This window comes from Stenella coeruleoalba (assembly GCF_951394435.1).
Source record: "Stenella coeruleoalba genome assembly, chromosome: 6".
NCBI classification, from domain to species: Eukaryota; Metazoa; Chordata; class Mammalia; order Artiodactyla; family Delphinidae; genus Stenella; species Stenella coeruleoalba.
In genome coordinates this window covers 116,873,558-116,892,270 of record NC_137151.1, presented here as the reverse complement: position 1 = coordinate 116,892,270, position 18,713 = coordinate 116,873,558, and the positions used below count along the sequence as shown (strand labels likewise).

At 47.6% G+C, this 18,713-nt stretch overlaps 1 protein-coding gene across 6 annotated transcripts in view; it reads right to left on the bottom strand.

Moving 5' to 3' along the window:
* AGFG1 (ArfGAP with FG repeats 1) overlaps positions 1–2,258 on the bottom strand; it is a 79,621-nt gene extending 77,363 nt beyond the window's left edge. For 4 of the 6 annotated variants that reach the window (XM_079924519.1, XM_079924520.1, XM_079924522.1 and 1 more), the window contains exon 1: positions 1,801–2,256. In XM_079924519.1, coding sequence (XP_079780645.1) covers positions 1,801–1,967 — 167 coding nt within the window. In that variant the 5' untranslated portion in view covers positions 1,968–2,256. Of the gene's footprint in view, positions 1–1,800 lie in introns of all 6 variants that reach the window. The other 2 variants (XM_079924524.1, XM_079924523.1) reach the window with 2 other exon arrangements.
* Between the last annotated feature and the right edge of the window lie 16,455 nt (positions 2,259–18,713).

The window sequence follows — 18,713 nt, the reverse complement described above, 5'->3', positions numbered from 1 at the left end:
TGGTTAAGAATCCGCCTGCCAATGCAGGAGACACAGGTTCAAGCCCTGGTCTGGGAAGATACTGAGCCCTCTGGCCACAACTACTGAAGCCCGCACGCCTAGAGCCCATGCTCTGCAACAAGAGAAGCCACCGCAATGAGAAGCCCATGAGTTGCAACCAAGAGTAGACCCCACTCGCCACAACTAAAGAAAGACCGCGCGCAGCAACAAAGACCCAACGCAGCCAAAAATAAAATGAAATAAATTTTAAATATATATATATAAATAAAAGTGACCTCTCAGAGAAGGTCTCTCCTATCATACTATTTTAGTGCATACTTGCCCCTGACATTTTTCTCATTTGATTACTTATTATGTGTTCCCATCTCCTCCACTAGAATGTAAGCACCAAGAGAACAAGGATTTTGCTCTAATCATCAGCACAGTCCAAGGCTTTACAAAGAACCTAGTAGGCACCCAATAAATGTTTGTTGAAGAAATAATAGTCATGGAAGAGTAATAATGCTTCTTTGCCCAACTTAAGAAGAAAACAAAACAAATCATACTCTACTAGGCATACCTTGCATTTTCCAAGAATGAGTTTTCTCATATACCCATTGCCTCAGTATTACTCTTACAAAGTTTTTTGGGGGAGAAGTGGGGTACCAAATTACTTTATTTCAAAGAGTGGTACAAGTGAAAGAACTTAAGTAGATATTTGGTAGACCAAAGGTTTTACGAACATTTAGTAACTACCACTTCGTCAATAACTTAGTGAATACAAAATAATTTAGCATATAAAAGCAACTTATTCAGTTCCAAAATCATCCGCAAACTCTCCAAAAGAAACCTTCAATCACAGCAACAAAAGTCTTATGAAAACGCAGCTTAATGGAGCAAAGAGGAAGAAATACAAACCATCCCAGTAATTCAAGACGGTGGTCTCCCTTTTTCTGAAACAACGCTGTCTTTCCATCTCTCCTCATTTCTGTACACAGCCAGGACACTTAGCTATTGACAGAGAAATCTTACAGATACCACTACCCTATTTACAATGACACAGCTCCGAGTCAATTCCTTATTTCCACTAAAACTTCCCCCAAACTCCTCAAGACTCTCTTTGGACCACAGAGCTAAAGCCCCGCAGCCTCACATCTGCTTTCTCTGCCTCCCTCTCCCGCAATTAATCTTCTCTAACTTTTCCCTTGGGAATCACATCTCTGCCATCACGACATTTTAATCCCGCTACTATTCCTAAGTGCCGGCTTCCTCCCACTGACCTAGGTACTCTTGACCCGAGGAAAAAAAACCCAAGCTAAGCGTCCCTGCTCTCTCCCACCCCAGCTTCTCCCCCACCCCCCAACGGCGCCCGGCAGGTGTATTGCTCGGGACCGCCGCGCCCCGGAGGAGAGGCGGGGCACACAAAGGACCCGCACGGCCGTCCCCAGCCTCCTCCCGTCTTTCCCCTGCAGTCCCGTCGGGTCAGCGCCCAGGAGAGCCGAGACTCGAGGGAGGCGGCGCCGGCTCCGCGAGGACCAGAGATGCTCACGCCGGGCGCCCCCTCCGGACCCCAACCCCGCCCACGCCCCACCCACAAAGGCTGCCCCGGGCCTGGACCCTCGCCCGGCGAAATCGAAAGCGCATCCCCAGCCCGGCGGCCCGGGCCCAGCGCATCCCGGCCCCCGGCCTCGACCGCCCCGCCCCGCGAGCCCGCGCCCCAACCGCCGCCGCCGGCCGGACCCCCACAGGACCCCCCACCCAGCCGCCCGCTCCCCACGCCCGGGGAAGGGCCCCCCGCCCGCCCGGCGGCCCCGCACTCACAGGCTGCCGGAACAGGAGGTACAGACGAAGGAGCCGACCGTCATGTTCACGTAGGTGGGGCCGCGCTGGTCGCAGTCGAAGCACTTTCGGTTATGCGGGAGGCCGGTCATGTCCCGCAGCATCTTCAGGTGCTTCTCCTCCTGCTTCCGCTTCGCGCTGGCCGCCATGGCTGCGGCGCCGAGAGAGGAGGCCGGCAGGGCCGGGAGCCGGGCGGCGCTGCGCCGGGGACCCGCGGTCCCACCGGCCGCCCTGGCCGCGGCCGCCGCCCTCCGTCAGCGCGCGCCGCCCGCGCCGGACCCGGCCGCCGCGGCGGGACTCGACTGGGCTGGGCGCGGCGCGGACGCTGCGGAGCGCGGGCTGACTGGCCACACCAGCCGGCCCACCTGGGACAACCGCCACCACCACCACCGCCGCCGCCGCCTCCGCCACCTTCCCGACTTCTCCTGAGGGGAAAAGACGAGGAAGGAGGACGGCAAGAGGAAGCCCGCCCCGGGCGGCCGGAGGCCAAGTGTCGGCCGGCGCCTTCTGCTGGCCAGGAGGAGTTACTGCGGCCACGCTTACAGGGCTAAGTGCATTACTTGGGTTACCTTCCCCCGCTGCCTAAAGCTCTCCAAGGGCTGCCCACTGCTTTGGGGATAATTCCGAGTTCCTCACCGTGTGCCCTAAACAGCGCTCCATCATCTAGCCCAGGCTGCCTCTCTCACTTCATCCTGGGTTATTCAGCCACAATGGATTTCCATTTGTATCCGAACACAGCAAGCTCCCTCCTGACTCAGGACCCTTGCCCTTGCTGTTCTCTCTATAGCGGGGTTTCTCAACCATGCCACTGTTGACGTTTTGGACTAGTTAATTTTTTGGTGTGGAGGCTATCCTGTGCGATGTTAGGATATTGAGCATCATCCCTGGCCTTTATCCACTAGATGCCAGAACGACCTCCCCACCCTTCCCACAGCTGTGGCAACCAAAATTCCCCGGACATTGCTGTATGTGGAGCGATGATAGAGGGAAGTGAAATCAACGGGACTGCGGACCATTGCTACACGTGAAAGACCACGGCATCCATGCATCCATGCAGCCTGGAAAGTGCAGTATTTCCATGTGAATATTTCCACGTTCCTGGAAAGTCACTTTCCATGAAATGGCTGTGTTTTATTGTCTTCAAGGTTCTAGCTGTTTAAAATCCTACTCCTTTAGTGTTTATTATGTTTTATCTGGGATCTCCCTTTAGGCTCCAAAAACAGCCTACACCCCAGTGTCTTCTTCACTACTCCACCCTCTGCCCCTCCCAGAGCTGGAGGCTAGGTGCTCAGTATTTATGGAATGAATGCATTAAGTACCTCATTTAATCTTAACAAGATCTCTTGTTAAGGTAAGCATTATTGTTCTTTCCATTTTACAAATCTGGAAGCCAAAGCTCTGGAGGATTAAGTAATTTACCCTAGGATACATGTGGGTTGGCCCAGATAGTCAGACTGTCGGACTCAAATCTCTTAATCACTCCAAAAATCCACAACCAGCAGGACGTTAAAAATCATCCCTGCCCCTCATTTTCCAAAAGAATACAGGGAGACCCAGTGAGTCCAAAGTCATTCAGCCAGTGAATGACTGAAAGTAAGATTAGAATCCAGGTTTCCTAATTGCCAAGGCCAGCCTCCAGATCTCCCATGAAAGTGACTGGATAAATCAACCGAATGAGACTTCATATTAATGTAATACTGAGAAATGGAATATTGCCTGCCATATCAGTAAACAAAGAATGTCACTGTCATCAGTGATTGCAGCCACAGCCGATGGTGGGCTGGTGACCCCTGAGGAAACTCAGGAAGGAAAGAATACCTGCCATCTAGCAGCCATCAGACGGCAGCCACTCCCTGCGGTGAGCCCTGAGGGAACTCAGGATGTGACAACATGGGATGTCGGCCCCAGATAGCTGAGGTGCCTATCAAAGGAATGATTTCAGTGAGCCCAGACTCTTGCATCTTCTCATACATAGAAAAGCGCTAAATTCCTTAACTTGAGATGTCTGGTTTTCTTTAACAATAATCTTTTGATGTTCTGACTACCTGCCCTTTGTTGCAAAACTCCTATATAACCTGGTTTCCCCCCTCACCTCACCTCCTTGGAGCAGTTCTCTCAGGGTTACTTGAGATGCTGCCTCCCGGGCTTGAAGTCCTAAAAATTCCCGCTGAATAAAACATAACTCAGTTTTAGGTTGTGAATTTTTTTTTTCAGTCAACAATACTATTAAAAATAATCTTTTTTTTTTTTTTTTTTTTTTTTTTTGCGGTACGCGGGCCTCTCACTGTTGTGGCCTCTCCCGTTGCGGAGCACAGGCTCCAGACGCGCAGGCTCAGCGGCCATGGCTCACGGGCCCAGCCGCTCCGCGGCATGTGGGATCTTCCCGGACCGGGGCACGAACCCGCGTCCCCTGCATCGGCAGGCGGACTCTCAACCACTGCACCGCCAGAGAAGCCCAATAATAATCTTTTTAATATTAAAAGAAAGGGATCAACAGATTTTGGATTGGCCAATGGATTTTTTAAATTTATTTATTTTTTGAACTTATTTATTTTATGTATTTATTTTTTTGGCTGCACTGGGTCTTCATTGCTGTGCACAGGCTTTCTCTAGTTGCGGCTAGCAGGGGCTACTCTTGGTTGCGGTGTGCGGGCTTCTCATTGCGGTGGCTTCTCTTGTGGCAGAGCACGGGCTTCAGGTGCGTGGGCTTCAGTAGTTGTGGCTCACGGGCTCTAGAATGCAGGCTCGGTAGTTGTGGCACATGGGCTTAGTTGCTCCACGGCATGTGGGATCTTCCCAGACCAGGGCTCGAACTCGTGTCCCCTGCATTGGCAGGCAGATTCTTAACCACTGCGCCACCAGGGAAGCCCCAACTCCCAAGTCTTTCTGACAAAACCCTTGAGTTAAGGTCAACTGGAGTGTCATTGCCGCAGGATCCCTGGCTGTTTAGGAGAGGAGAGTACTGAAATGTTCAATCCTGGACTGATCAAAACAAGGCTTACTCAGCCCCCCTCTGACTAAACGTGACACCCAGCAGCCTGTTATTCATCACCAACAAATGCACTCAACCCACAGCCAATGGCTTACTTGTTTCTATGTTTATAACGCTCGCTTGTCATTTGTATGTTTTCTGTTTGTTCATCTGTACATGGTCTATCGTCTGATAAATGCCAAAATCAGAAGGCGCGACTGTAGCCCTGTTACAAACAGTTTAATACATGGTTGTTGTATTATTGTGTTGTTGTTGAGTCAGGAGAAGATACTTCCAGACTGTCGTTCTATAGGAAGGTGAAGTCCAAAATGTTTTCTCCAAATAAAGCCGAAAGTGGTTATGACCTGCTGAATTTTAGCTTTCTTATACCCCATATAATATCAAAGTAGGCTTCTACTTTCTCAGATCCCAAGGAGAGTTTGCAGCGTGTCAAGCAAAACTATTTATTTTCTTTAATTTTCTTAACCCTCAAAACAATGCAGAAGGAGGTATTATTATCCCCATTTTATATACGAGGAAGCTGAGGCTCTGAAATGCTGGCTGGCCCAAGGCCTCGCCATAAGTGAAGCATGAAGCTGCAATGCAAACCCAGATCCGGCTGCAAGGCGCCAACTTCTTCTTTCAATAACTGAATACCGATCCTGCCTATTGGATTTGCAAAGCAGAAGTTACCTTCAGAGGAGTTAGCTCTGCAGCCAGAGTGATCTTTCCAAATGCAAATATGATTCAGGCATCCTCAGTCTCCTCCCCCTGCCTTTCAGAGACTTCCCATTGCTGATAGGAAGATAGAGACCCTAGGAGACCCAGAGGCCCTGTGGTCCAACCCCAGTTCCTGTGCCCGATGCACAATGAAGCCAAACAAACTGAAACGTTGAAGTCTGGAGCAGAGAGAAGTTTATTGCAAGGGCCACGCAAGGGGAATGGGTGGGTCCTGCCCAAAAGACCTGAACTCTTAATGGTTTACAGGGAAAAGTTTTCATAGGCACAATTTGGTGGGAAGTCTGCAGGGTGCATGATCTTCCTCTGATTGGTTGGTGGAGAGGTAACACAGTGGTGTTCCAGAACTCTCTATCATCAACTTTCTGCTTCCTACCAGCCTGGGGTCCATGTGCTGTATTCAGCCTGAAGTTACCATCCTCCACGTGGGTGGTGGCCTTAGTTCCTGTAGAAGAACTCAGAGATTCCTATCAGATTGTTGTGCATATCCCTTAAGGAGGAACTAGGACCCTGCCCCATCACTGCAGTATTGTTTCTGACTGCCTTTCCCTTGTTTCTGCATTCCCTCAGGCCTCTAATTAATAACAGCATGAATTTGCCCTTTGGAACTCAGGAAAGGTCTAGGAGGCTGAAACCTTTTCCCTACAAACAAGGAATAGGGGACAAGCCAAGGCTTTTGTGCCCCGTAGGGTCCCACAAGGTCTTGCTGGGTTTCAGCCCTGCACAGGCAACCTCCTTCCTGCTACCCATGCTGGTCTCCCTGACCCTGCCCCAGCTCCACCCTAAGTCTCCACCAGTCTGCTCCAAGCCCTCTGCCTTCTAAGTTTTTTATATTCTCTTCTCTCCCACTGCAGGGCCTTTGCAAATGCCATTGATGCGTCTCAATCCCTCTCCTCTTTCCCTTCTCATTTCTCAGATCCACCTCAATATCTGTTTTTCAGAGATCCTTGCCTGTCCTGCCTAATCAAGTCAGACCCCATAATATGTGCTCATGGTACTGAAACAGGAGGGCAGGGCACAACATCTAAAAGAGTGACATAGCTCTTGAGGATACGACATAAACTGGTTAGAACCTACTAGGTCCAAGATGGCGGAAGATTCCACTTCCAGTGGACCTTGAGCCGCATTATGCGCTCACTGCTATACATTGCGTCCAAATTACATGCCTACAGGTGCCATGACAGTTCCTAGGCTAACCATAAAAGGTCAAAAAGTGGGCAGTAGCCCAATTCCTGGAAATCTCCGGCCCTTCCCCCAAACAGTTGGAATACTCCTCCCAGTCGTTAGCCTGTGAAATTACCCAGCCCATAAAAACTAACCACCCCATATTTCAGGGCCTTTTGCCTTCTGAGTGGCCCATACTCTGTGGAGTGTGTTTCTCCCAGGACCGCTCTTGCGTTTTTAGACAGACTACGTTCTCTCTATAGAATGTGTATCTCTCTAAATAAATCCACTTCTTACCTATCATTATGCCTCTCGCTGAACTCCTTCTGTTCTGAGACATAAAGAACCTGAGCTTCATTTAGTCCTGAGACTAGGTGTGCGATTTTAATTAAAAGACAGTGGGCGACCACTGGCATTTTTCACAGAACTAGAACAAAAAATTTCACAATTTGTATGGAAACACAAAAGACCCCGAATAGCCAAAGCAATCTTGAGAATGAAAAATGGAGCTGGAGGAATCAGGCTTCCTGACTTCAGACTATACTACAAAGCTACAGTAATCAAGACAGCATGGTACTGGCACAAAAACAGAAATATAGATCAATGGAACAGGATAGAAAGCCCAGAGATAAACCCACGCACATATGGTCACCTTATCTTTGACAAAGGAGGCAGAAATGTACAGTGGAGAAAGGACAGCCTATTCAATGAGTGGTGCTGGGAAAACTGGACAGCTACATGTAAAAGTATGAGATTAGATCACTCCCTAACACCATACACAAAAATAAGCTCAAAATGGATTAAAGACCTAAATGTAAGGCCAGAAACTATCAAACTCTTAGAGGAAAACATAGGCAGAACACTCTATGACATAAATCACAGCAAGGTCCTTTTTGACCCACCTCCTAGAGAAATGGAAATAAAAACAAAAGTAAACAAATGGGACCTAATGAAACTTAAAAGCTTTTGCACAGCAAAGGAAACCATAAAGAAGACAAAAAGACAACCCTCAGAATGGGAGAAAATATTTGCAAATGAAGCAACTGACAAAGGATTAATCTCCAAAATTTACAAGCAGCTCATGCAGCTTAATAACAAAAAAACAAACAACCCAATCCAAAAATGGGCAGAAGACCTAAATAGACATTTCTCCAAAGAAGATATACAGAGTGCCAACAAACACATGAAAGAATGCTCAACATCACTAATCATTAGAGAAATGCAAATCAAAACGACAATGAGATATCATCTCACACCAGTCAGAATGGCCATCATCAAAAAATCTAGAAACAACAAATGCTGGAGAGGGTGTGGAGAAAAGGGAACCCTCTTACACTGTTGGTGGGAATGTAAATTGATACAGCCACTGTGGAGAACAGTATGGAGGTTCCTTAAAAAGCTACAAATAGAACTACCATATGACCCAGCAATCCCACTACTGGGCATATACCCTGAGAAAACCATAATTCAAAAAGAGTCATGTACCAAAATGTTCATTGCAGCTCTATTTACAATAGCCCAGAGATGGAAACAACCTAAGTGTCCATCATCGGATGAATGGATAAAGAAGATGTGGCACATATATACAATGGAATATTACTCAGCCATAAAAAGAGACGAAATTGAGCTATTTGTAATGAGGTGGATAGACCTAGAGTCTGTCATACAGAGTGAAGTAAGTCAGAAAGAGAGAGACAAATACCGTATGCTAACACATATATATGGAATTTAAGAAAAAAAAAAATGTCATGAAAAACCTAGGGGTGAAACAGGAATAAAGACACAGACTTACTAGAGAATGGACTTGAGGCTATGGGGAGGGGGAAGGGTAAACGGTGACAAAGCGATAAAGAGGCATGGACATATATACACTACTAAACGTAAGGTAGATAGCTAGTGGGAAGCAGCCACATAGCACAGGGAGATCAGCTCGGTGCTTTGTGACCGCCTGGAGGGGTGGGATAGGGAGGGTGGGAGGGAGGGAGACGCAAGCGGGAAGAGATATGGGAACATATGTGTATATATAACTGATTCATTTTGTTGTGAAGCTGAAACTAACATACCATTGTAAAGCAATTATACTCCAATAAAGATGTTTAAAAAAAAAAAAACAAAAAAAAACAAAACAAACAAAAAAAAAGACAGTGGGCGGCTTCCCTGGTGGCACAGTGGTTGAGAGTCCGCCGGCCGATGCAGAGGACACGGGTTTGTGCCCCGGTCCGGGAGGATCCCACATGCCCCGGAGCGGCTGGGCCCGTGAGCCATGGCTGCTGAGCCTGTGCATCCGGAGACTGTGCTCCGCAGCGGGAGAGGCCACAGCGGTGAGAGGTCCGCGTACCGCAAAAAAAAAAAAAAAAAAAAAAAAAGACAGTGGATTTGGGCTTCCCTGGTGGCAAAGTGGTTAAGAATCCGCCTGCCAATGCAGGGGACACGGGTTTGAGCCCTGGTCCAGGAAGATCCCACGTGCCACGGAGCAACTAAGCCCGTGCTCCACAACTACTGAGGCTGCATGCCACAACTACTGAAGCCCACGTGCCTAGAGCCCTTGCTCTGCAACAAGAGAAGCCACCGCAGTGAGAAGCCTGTGCACCGCAACAAAGAGTAGCCCCTGCTCGCCGCAACTAGAGAAAGCCCACGCAGCAACGAAGACCCAGTGCAGCCAAATATTAATAAGTAAAAATAAAGAAATAAATTTATTTTTTTAAAAAAAGACAGTGGGTTCAAGTCCCAGTCTGGGTTTCGGCTGGGTTCGAGTCCCATCTGAGTTGTGCGGTTTCAGTACCACGTACCTCTCCTTTAAAGTGTTTGCAGCTGTGACTGCTTTGGGATTATTTTCAGGTAGGGTTCCTAGCCCCCCTCTCTCCCCAATACACTGTGGGCTTCATCAGGATGGGGATCCGGTCTGTGTTTGCTCAGCACTATTTCTCCAGCTCTTAGCATGGGGCCTGGCACTTAGAAGGGGCTCAAGTCAGTATTGGTTGAATGAACAAATAAATGCAGCAATGGGAGTCAGAGAATAAAGCTTCCCTCAGTCTTATGCAGTGGGTTCCACGTTCTGTTTATTGCTGTCTCCGCTGCTTTGGCTCCCAGAATGACTACAGTTCTGCCAAAGCTACAATAGTTTTGTTAAGGCGCTTGCACATTCTGAAATCAAACCTCTGAGGGTAAGAATCTAAAACCTGACTTGCTTAGAGGCTCCCGCCTGTCTTATCACCAGGGGTGACTCAGAGAAAATGTCCTGAACAAACCCTGGTGTTTAGAGAGGCCCCATGGAGCCAGCGATAGAGCTGCCAACTCATCCTAGGCCGCCCCACCCTCAGGGCCTGTAGGCGAGGCCCAGAGAGGAGGCCCCTCTGAGTCTTCTTGGGAGCAAAGCAGGACAAGCAATAACAAGTATCAGAACAGCGGTGGCTTGGTCGCTCAGGGTATCTGAGTGAGGAGAAAAGAGTCCCCCCATTTTTATGTGAAGGACTCAAGTTTAGACTACTGACAATATACCTGAGTTACACACAATGTCGAGGAGACCTACTGACAGAATAGAAAGAAAATGTTGCCGGAGACACATGCATGGCCTGTGTGCCCCTTCACAAACTGCAGCGCACTCTGAATTCATACTTTTAATAAGTCCTGGATTTACCTTGTGAATAACACAATTGGTTTGTTTGCTTGTATATTAAAAGTGCTAATCTGTTGCGTGTAATTATTTAAAAATACGCCGCAGTTTTTGTGGTCCTGTTTGTTTTTTTTTTTTTTGCGGTACGCGTGTCTCTCACTGTTGTGGCCTCTCCCGTTGCGGAGCACAGGCTCTGGACGCTCAGGCTCAGCGGCGGTGACTCACGGGCCCAGCCGTTCCGCGGCATGTGGGATCTTCCCGGACCGGGGCACGAACCCGTGTCCCCTGCATCGGCAGGCGGACTCTCAACCACTGCGCCACCAAGGAAGCCCTATGGTCCTGTTTTGACAGCTTTCCATGTTTTGATATACTGGGAATTTTGAAAAACTTGAAGCGGACGTGAACCCTCCCTGAAGCGAGCCCCCTCTCTCTCCAAAGCCCCCAAACCCTCAGTCGGCTCTGCCCAGCCCCAAACCTCAGAAGCTCCCCAATCCTCCCTCAAGGCGGCGCATTTCTCGATGCTTGGGGTCTTCTGATCTTCCTTCCCCTCAGGATCCCTTGATGCCTGAAGCTGATTTTCTTTATGGAGAGGAGTTCCCTGATAGCTGTGATCATTTCCAAGGTAGGAAACTGGAGCTGTGGGTCTTCCCCTTTTATTAACACTCTTCCCTCTCCAGAGCGTGACTTTTTCCGGCTTGTGACCGAGGAGCCAATGCTAATCTTTATGGCCCATTTAAGTAATGGCAAAGGAAAGTCACAGCGGCCCATTAACTCCCCCAGACCGCGGCAGGTTTCACAGAGTGAATAATCACAGGGCCTGGGTACAAAGCGCTGTGGAATAATACTCAACTCGATTTTTTCCCCCTTTTCTTCTTTTGATACCGCCTTCTCTTAGCTGTGGTTTGATTATTTTTACATTGCTTCCTGACTTGCTTTTTAACTTGCAAGAAACAGCAACACAGAAAGGGAAGAGGGAAAGAACCTACAGAGAACAGGCAGTTGGTGCCTACTTCCTGGAAACATCGGCGTGGTTTCTGGGTACACTCTGCACAGAGCCCTGGGAAACCACGCACCTGAAGGGCAATGCTGTGGAGCTGACAGGCAATCGGTCACCTGGCCTCCTTCTCCCGGCAGATCCGCCCCCCAGCTGTCCCCACCACCATCGAAGCCCTGCTCCTCTGTCTGGGTTCATTTTACTCTGTCCTTTGTGAGCTTTGTCTCACCAGCTGAATGGCATCTGCCCATACAGCAGGTCCTAAGCTCTGTGTTCCTAGTTTGCCGGGCCACAGAAGGACTGTGCCAGTTGGTTGACCGCTCTAATCTCAGGCCGCTCTGGAAACCCAGAACAATTGCAACTAGACTTCAGTTATCCATTTATCAGAAAGGCACTTTCTGGATGTTAGAGAGAAACCAGAGGCAGTTTTCAGACATCATTCACCTATTCATTCATTCATTCAATTAATATTTCTTGAGCACCTACTCTGTGCCGGGCACTGGGGACTCAGCAATGAATAAGACAGAGTCGCTACTCTTCTGAAGCTTGTGTTGCCCGTGAGATGGAGACCAGACAGTATCTATGTTAATAGAAACGGGCCAGGTGATGCTAAGTGCTCTAACCCAAAGTGAAGCAAGGGAAAGGAATAGGGTGTGAAAGGAGAGGATGCTGCCGGGTGGTGGGGCAGGCCCAAAGGTTGGTGAATCAGGGAAAATTCTAGGATGTGCACCTGTCAGAAATCACAGGACGAATATCATATGATATCGCTTATATGTGGAATCTAAAAAAATGGTACAAATGAGCTTATTTACAAAACAGAAATAGAGTCACAGATGTAGAAAACAAACTTATGATTACCAAGGGGGATTGAGGGGGGAGGGATAAACTGGGAGATTGAGATTAACATATACACACTACTATATATAAAATAAATAACTAATAAAAACCTACAGGGAACTCTACTCAATATTCTGTAATGATCTATATGGGAAAAGAATCTATAAAAGAATGGCTATATGTATATGTATACCTGATTCACTTTGCTGTACACCAGAAACTAACACAACATTGTAAATCAACTGTACTCCAATAAAAATTAATTAAAAAAAAAAAAGGAAACCACAAGTCATAGGGCCTGGTGTGGAGACCCTGCAACCGAGCAGCCCCCTTCCCTTTGTCAGTTTGTGCCAGAATCAGGAATCCTGGCCTCCCCGGGGTCATCTATAGAGAACATGAGTCTTCGGAAACCAAGGGAGAGAAAAAAGGTCCCTGCGTCTGCAGCAGCAAGAGAGTCTGGGGTAAGAAACGCTCCATTCATGGCGTCAATGGAACGTTGTTCTTGCCCATTACTGAAAAGAGAAAAGGGACCTTCCCTTCTGGTCCAGGGTAAAGAATGGGGCTCCTGTGGGGAGAGAAACCTGCTCTGGCTTCAGAAAAGAAACACCAGCAGGGCTTGCAGGGCTGCCCAAGAGGAGAATGAACCCTAGCTGCAGCCGTCCATTTTGAAGGGGTTAGACGGAGATGTTGTAAAAGTGGGTCTCTAAAAACACTCATCTTCTTCCTTTTCCTTTTCTCACCAAATGCCAGCAGACAGGTGATGGCTCCTATGACACGGGGTGATCTGAGCACAGAGCATATCTCTTGAGCCCAGCTGACTGGCGTTGCCATCACACCCCAGCCCCTGAGAAGGGAAGCGATCGCACAGAATTCCCTGTTGATGCCCAGTAACGATGAAGAACATTTCCTGGGACAAAGCACCAGACACTATGCAAAGCACGCTCTGCAGAGTGACTCCACTTATCCTCACACCAGCCTTCAGCGGTAGGCTGTATTAGTTATGCCCATTTTACAGATGAAGAAACTAAGGCTGCCGAGTGGAGGACCTTGCCAAGGTCCTACGACTGGGAAGTGATGGAGCTGGGATTTGAAGGTCAGTGGGGTGACTTCAGAGCCCAGGATTTAATGTCTACAGTCAGCACTTCGCTGTCTGTTAGATGCTCTTGTCAATCAAACCTGGCCCTACGTGAGAGCAGGAAAAGACAGGAGTGTGTGCCTTCCTGGTCTTGATCTGGCCTCTGGGGGTACAAACTCCCTGGAATACAACCGGGCTGGTCTAGCCCAAGGTTTCTGCTTTGAGAGGATGCCACCCCACCTCCAGAGCTTCAGGCTGTGCACTTGAAGGACGTATTTTCATTCAAGAAGTTATTCAGATGAGGGAAATTACCGGAAAGTTATACACACTAAGCTTCCCCCAGTGAAAATGTCCCAAATATTCATTTAGGTAGTTGTTGCAGTACAGATTTGTCCTCACAGAATGTGCAGACAGCCACAGAGCAAAGTTCACTTCAGAGGTGGGAGAGCCCCTGGAGCAGGTTTACAGGAACAAGCCTATAGTCATTTTTACCATAAAGAAAACCTACTGCTTTATTACTAGTCACCCTCCCAGACCTGGGGCCAGCGATGATTCAGAAGGTTTTCGTAAGGATTGAATGAGAAAAAATAGTTAGCCCAGCACCTGACATTTTAATGTAAGTACTACAGTCATTCTTATTATTTTAAAGATGCCTATTAATTCCCTTTTCTTCACTCAGTGAGTATTGCTTGTGCTGTACAAGTAATGCAGTTTAGCTGCAGTTCACTAGAAGCTACTGTAAAACTGTAAGTGAACCCCCCTTGGGTACTTGGCTACTTTGACCAGAGCGACATTGCACTCTGACTGGTTGAAATCACTTGTGGTCTGAGTGGTCTGCAAGGCAGTCGGTGATGCTCATGGACATCTATATTTCATTCAGTTCATACTAGTCTTTGTTTGTTCTCAGTGAATATCTGACAATGTCTAGTTCAATGGATTCTGCAGATGCAATGCTCCAAACACATCTAACCATAGAAGCAACATGTTCCTTTATTATTATTGGATTTGGAGGGAGATGGGGAGGATGTGGGTCTGTGTGTGTTTAGGTGACTGGTTTCTTGAATCAGACCCCTATCTCCCATGTCTGTCTGCATGTGAAGAGACAGTACAGCAAGGGCTGTTATAAGCACAGCTTCTGAGTCAGACTGTTTGGATTCCAATCCTGGATCTCCCCTGGGAGTTTAGGCAAGTAACTTAAGTCTTCTGTGCCTCAGTTTCCTCATCTGTAAAATGGAAATGATTGTATCACCTACTTCATAAGGTTGTTATGAGATGAGGTGATTTAGTATATAAAAAGCACCTAAAATAGTGTCTGTGTCTGTCAGATAGTAAGCACTCTATAAGTGTTAGCTGTTATCATAATATTCCTCTCTCTTCCCATCAAACACTTCCCCTACGATCCAGCCAGAGTAAGCAAGCAAATGTGTGTGTGTGTGTGTGTGTGTGTGTGTGTGTGTGTGTGTGTGTCTTCTTATAATACACTTTGCTGTTGTTGTTTACTTTTGTTTGTTAAATTTATTTATTTATTTGTTTGTTTATTTATTTTGGCTGCACTGGGTCTTCATTGCAGCACGCGGGATCTTCATCACAGCATCTTCAACGCGGCACGCAGGATTTTTAGTTGTGGCATCCCAACTCCTTATTTGCGGAATGTGAACTCAGTTGCAGCATGCATGCAGGATCCAGTTCCCCGACCAGGAATCGAACCCGTGCCCCCTGCATTGGGAGCATGGAGTCTTACCCACTGGACCACCAGGGAAGACCCTCCTTTTGTTTTTTAATATCCTAAGTAATACATGGATACAACCTCTTTTTTTAAAAAAAAGGAACTTCAAACATTACTGGTACAGTGGTTGAATAATGTCCCCCATTCACCCAGAACCTCAGGATGTGACCTTATTTAGAAATAAGGTCTTTGAAGATGTAATTAGTTTAGGATCTCGAGGTGAGATCATCCTAGTTTAATAGAGTGGGCCCTAAATCCAATGACTGGTGTCCTTGTAAGACAAGGGGACACACACAGACACACAGGGAAGAAAGCCATGTGACAACAGAGGCAGAGATCGGAGTCATGCTGCCACAAGCCAGGGAATACCCGGGACCACCTGGAAGCGAGGAAGGATTCTTCCTCAGAGACTTCGGAGGCAGCTTAGCCCCGCTGACACCATCATTTCAGACTTTTAGCCTCCAGAGCTGTGAGAGAATCAATTCCTGGTGTTTTCAGCCACCTCGCTTGTGAACATCTGTTACAGCAGCCCTAGGACATGAATACAGCCGGCACAGCAAGCGTTCTCCTATCCACGGCACGTGGCCCCCACCCACGTCCCTTCTCCCAGCACAGTGTCATTTTGTTACCTTTCCAGACCTTCTCCCATGCCCTTATACACATAGCCAACATATTTTGTCTAATTGACAACAACATTTGGCAACTGTGGCTAACCGTGTTCATAACATTCTACAGCACTGATTGCAGCCGAGCGGCTGGACCACATCCAGGATGAGGACTGCTGCTGTGCTGCCTCTCCCAGGGGACCACAGGAACCATCTCCTGTGTCTCCCCTGAGCATTGCCTCTGACTGACAATCATTAAAAGACAAGGGAATCCTCTAGAACAATGTCTCCTTTTTCCTAACTCATGAGCTCTCAGGGAAATTTTTAACAACCTACTTCCTCTCATGCAGGTTACATTTTTGTCTACCTTAGTCACCTTCTACAGATCTGATGAATATGGGTCCATTAATATTAATATGGGTCCGTGCTCTGTAAGAACTGGAAGTTGCCGTTTGAAGAGTGCTTTGCCATATCTTCAGCTGTGAGCATGATACAGAGTTATCAATTACATGAAAAGGGATCTTCACATACAAAGTTTCAAGTTAAAAGAATATTCCAAGTCTCCTAACTCTTAAGAATCCTATAGGGATTTCCCTGTGGTCCAGTGGTAAAGAATCCGCCTTCCAGTGCAGGGGACGTGGGTTGGATCCCTGGTCAGGGAACAAATATCCCAGGTGCCGCTGGGCAACTAAGCCTGCGTGCCACAACTACTGAGCTCGTGCGTCTCAACTAGAGCCCGAGGGCCGCAAACTACAGAGTCCACGTGCCCTGGAACCTGTGTGCCACAACTGGAGAGAAGCCTGCATGCCTCAACGAAGATCCCGCGTGCTGCAACTAAGACCCGACACAAGCATAAATAAAATAAATAAGTAAATAAATAAATCTTTTAAAAAGAAAAAAAAAATCTGATAAAGATGCCAACCCCCTCCCCTGAACTGTGCACCAAACATATAAACTAGAATCTCAGGCCAGTCCTTGCGCCCAGGTTAAAGTCCCCCTCATTTTACAGTTGAGAAAAATCAGACTCCGAAAAAATAAAGCAAAAAAGGTCTCAGAGGGATGTGGTGGTAGAACCAGGATAAGAACCCAGATTCTGCGTGACCTACCATCTCCCTGTGACTCTATGTTTCAGTCAGAAGACCCATTTGCCAGCAGACAGGACAAAGGTGGGGAAGAGGGTATTGTGGGAAGGAAGACCCTGATTGAAGGAGCCAATGGTCAGAAGCAGAGAGAGAGTTCAAGGTCTCCACACAGATGGTGGCCAGGACACCACGGTGGGTTCCTCAGACATGGCATTCTTCCAGTGTCCACCAAGGCCAAGTCAAAAGAAAAGAACTTTACATTAAAGCAGCAAGGCCTTAGCTAACACAAGGAAATTTAATTTTAAGTAACTATCTTTGCATTTCTAAAAGAAATTTATATGATGTCCTCTGCAGGCCTCAAAAATAGAATAGCATCTCCTCATCTATCTAAGATGATTTGAATGTAGATAGATATGGAGACAAGAGGCTGGTCAGGAATGTTAAATACATTGTCTGGGCACACCATTCCTACCTCCTTAGCCCCAAGCAGACATCACTCACCCTCGTTGTACTATTTCTAAACCAACACCAGGTGTGGCCTCGAAATCCTTCACAACTCAGTTCCTCCTAGTTGGCAATAAGGTCTACAACCTATATGCCATCCTATGGCCAAATGACCTTCCAATGTTCTTTCTAGTCTCTTGTGATTAGGGATTTCCCTGTAGGGATTTCCATTTAAACTTTCTGATGGCTTTACTCAGTTCAGCAGTGGCCTAGGGACCTCCCTTTCTAGGGCAGGAATCTCCCTTAGGATTTCTTCTAATAGCTGTACTCCTACATTATCAGTCATGTGAAATAATTAAGAGAGCCCTAAGAATCCTTGCTTATAACTTATGTTTACCTAGTCCACAAAGGCAGCTCTTTAAAAGTTTCAAGTTCAATATTATTATTGCCTGTAGAGCTTGGGTCTTGATTTCAAAACCCTCTTTTGTATCAGTGCTCCCTGTCTACCTCTCTCTCTCTCTCTCTCTCTCTCTCTCTCTCTCTCTCAACTACATCCCTTATGTTAGATTTTGAAAAAGAAACAAGTAGACTGACACAAATCTAAGCTGCATTATGAAGTTCAAAGACAATGACAGGGTGAGGTACAGTGTAGGATTTTACATCTTGTCACCCTAGACATTAAAAGGGAGCTCTCTGCATACATGACATTGATTAGATACATAGAGGGTAGAGCCCAGTGCTGGGCCCCTTTCTTGCCTCTTTTCTTTGCTTGCATCACCAAGCATTCCAGAACTACTTCTGGAACTTTCCAACCTTGTGCTTTCCTCAGTGCCCCTTGACGTGATGATTTGTCTTCTGCAACACAGCAGTACTGCCCTCGAAGGGAACAAGCGGGCTTCCCTGGTGGCGCAGTGGTTGGGAGTCCGCCTGCCAATGCAGGGGACACGGGTTCGTAGCGGCTGGGCCCGTGAGCCGTGGCCGCTGAGCCTGCACGTCCGGAGCCTGTGGTCTGCAACAGGAGAGGCCGCAACAGTGAGAGGCCCGCGTACCGCAGAAAAAAAAAAAAGGAACAACCAAGTTAACTTATATCTCCAAACTGGAAGAAGCCATGTGCCAGGAATGTTGCAACCTGTGATGGGAGGGTGGTCAAGTTCTCTGTGCAAGAGAGGGACTGAACAGGAGGTCGTGTTGTGTTGTGTTTGGTTTAATAGTTGTAAGTCTAACGTAAACCAAGAAGGTTTTAATATTTTGTGATGTGACTTTGAGAAATCCTTTCGTCCCCCTGCTTCCACACTCATGTTCCTCTACTGTCCATCCTCCACCCAGTACGTGGGCGGGGGGGGGGGGGGTGTCCTTTTAAAACCGTAAGTCGTACCACGTCACGTTGCTACTCAAAATTCCATAATGCCCGCCTCCACGCCTGGCTACCCCTTCTACAAGGCTCCTCTTCTTCCTCTCTCTGCCCAGCCATTCTGACCTCGCCACATGGGGAAGGCAGCAGGCTCCTGCCTGGGGCGTTTCCTCTAGCTGTCGCCTCTGCTTTAAGCCAGATGTTTGTTTGGCTAACTCACTCATCTCCTCTCTCTATCTCACTTTCTCAGCAGGGCGTGTCTCGATGACCCTATTTAATATGGCAACCAGCCTCA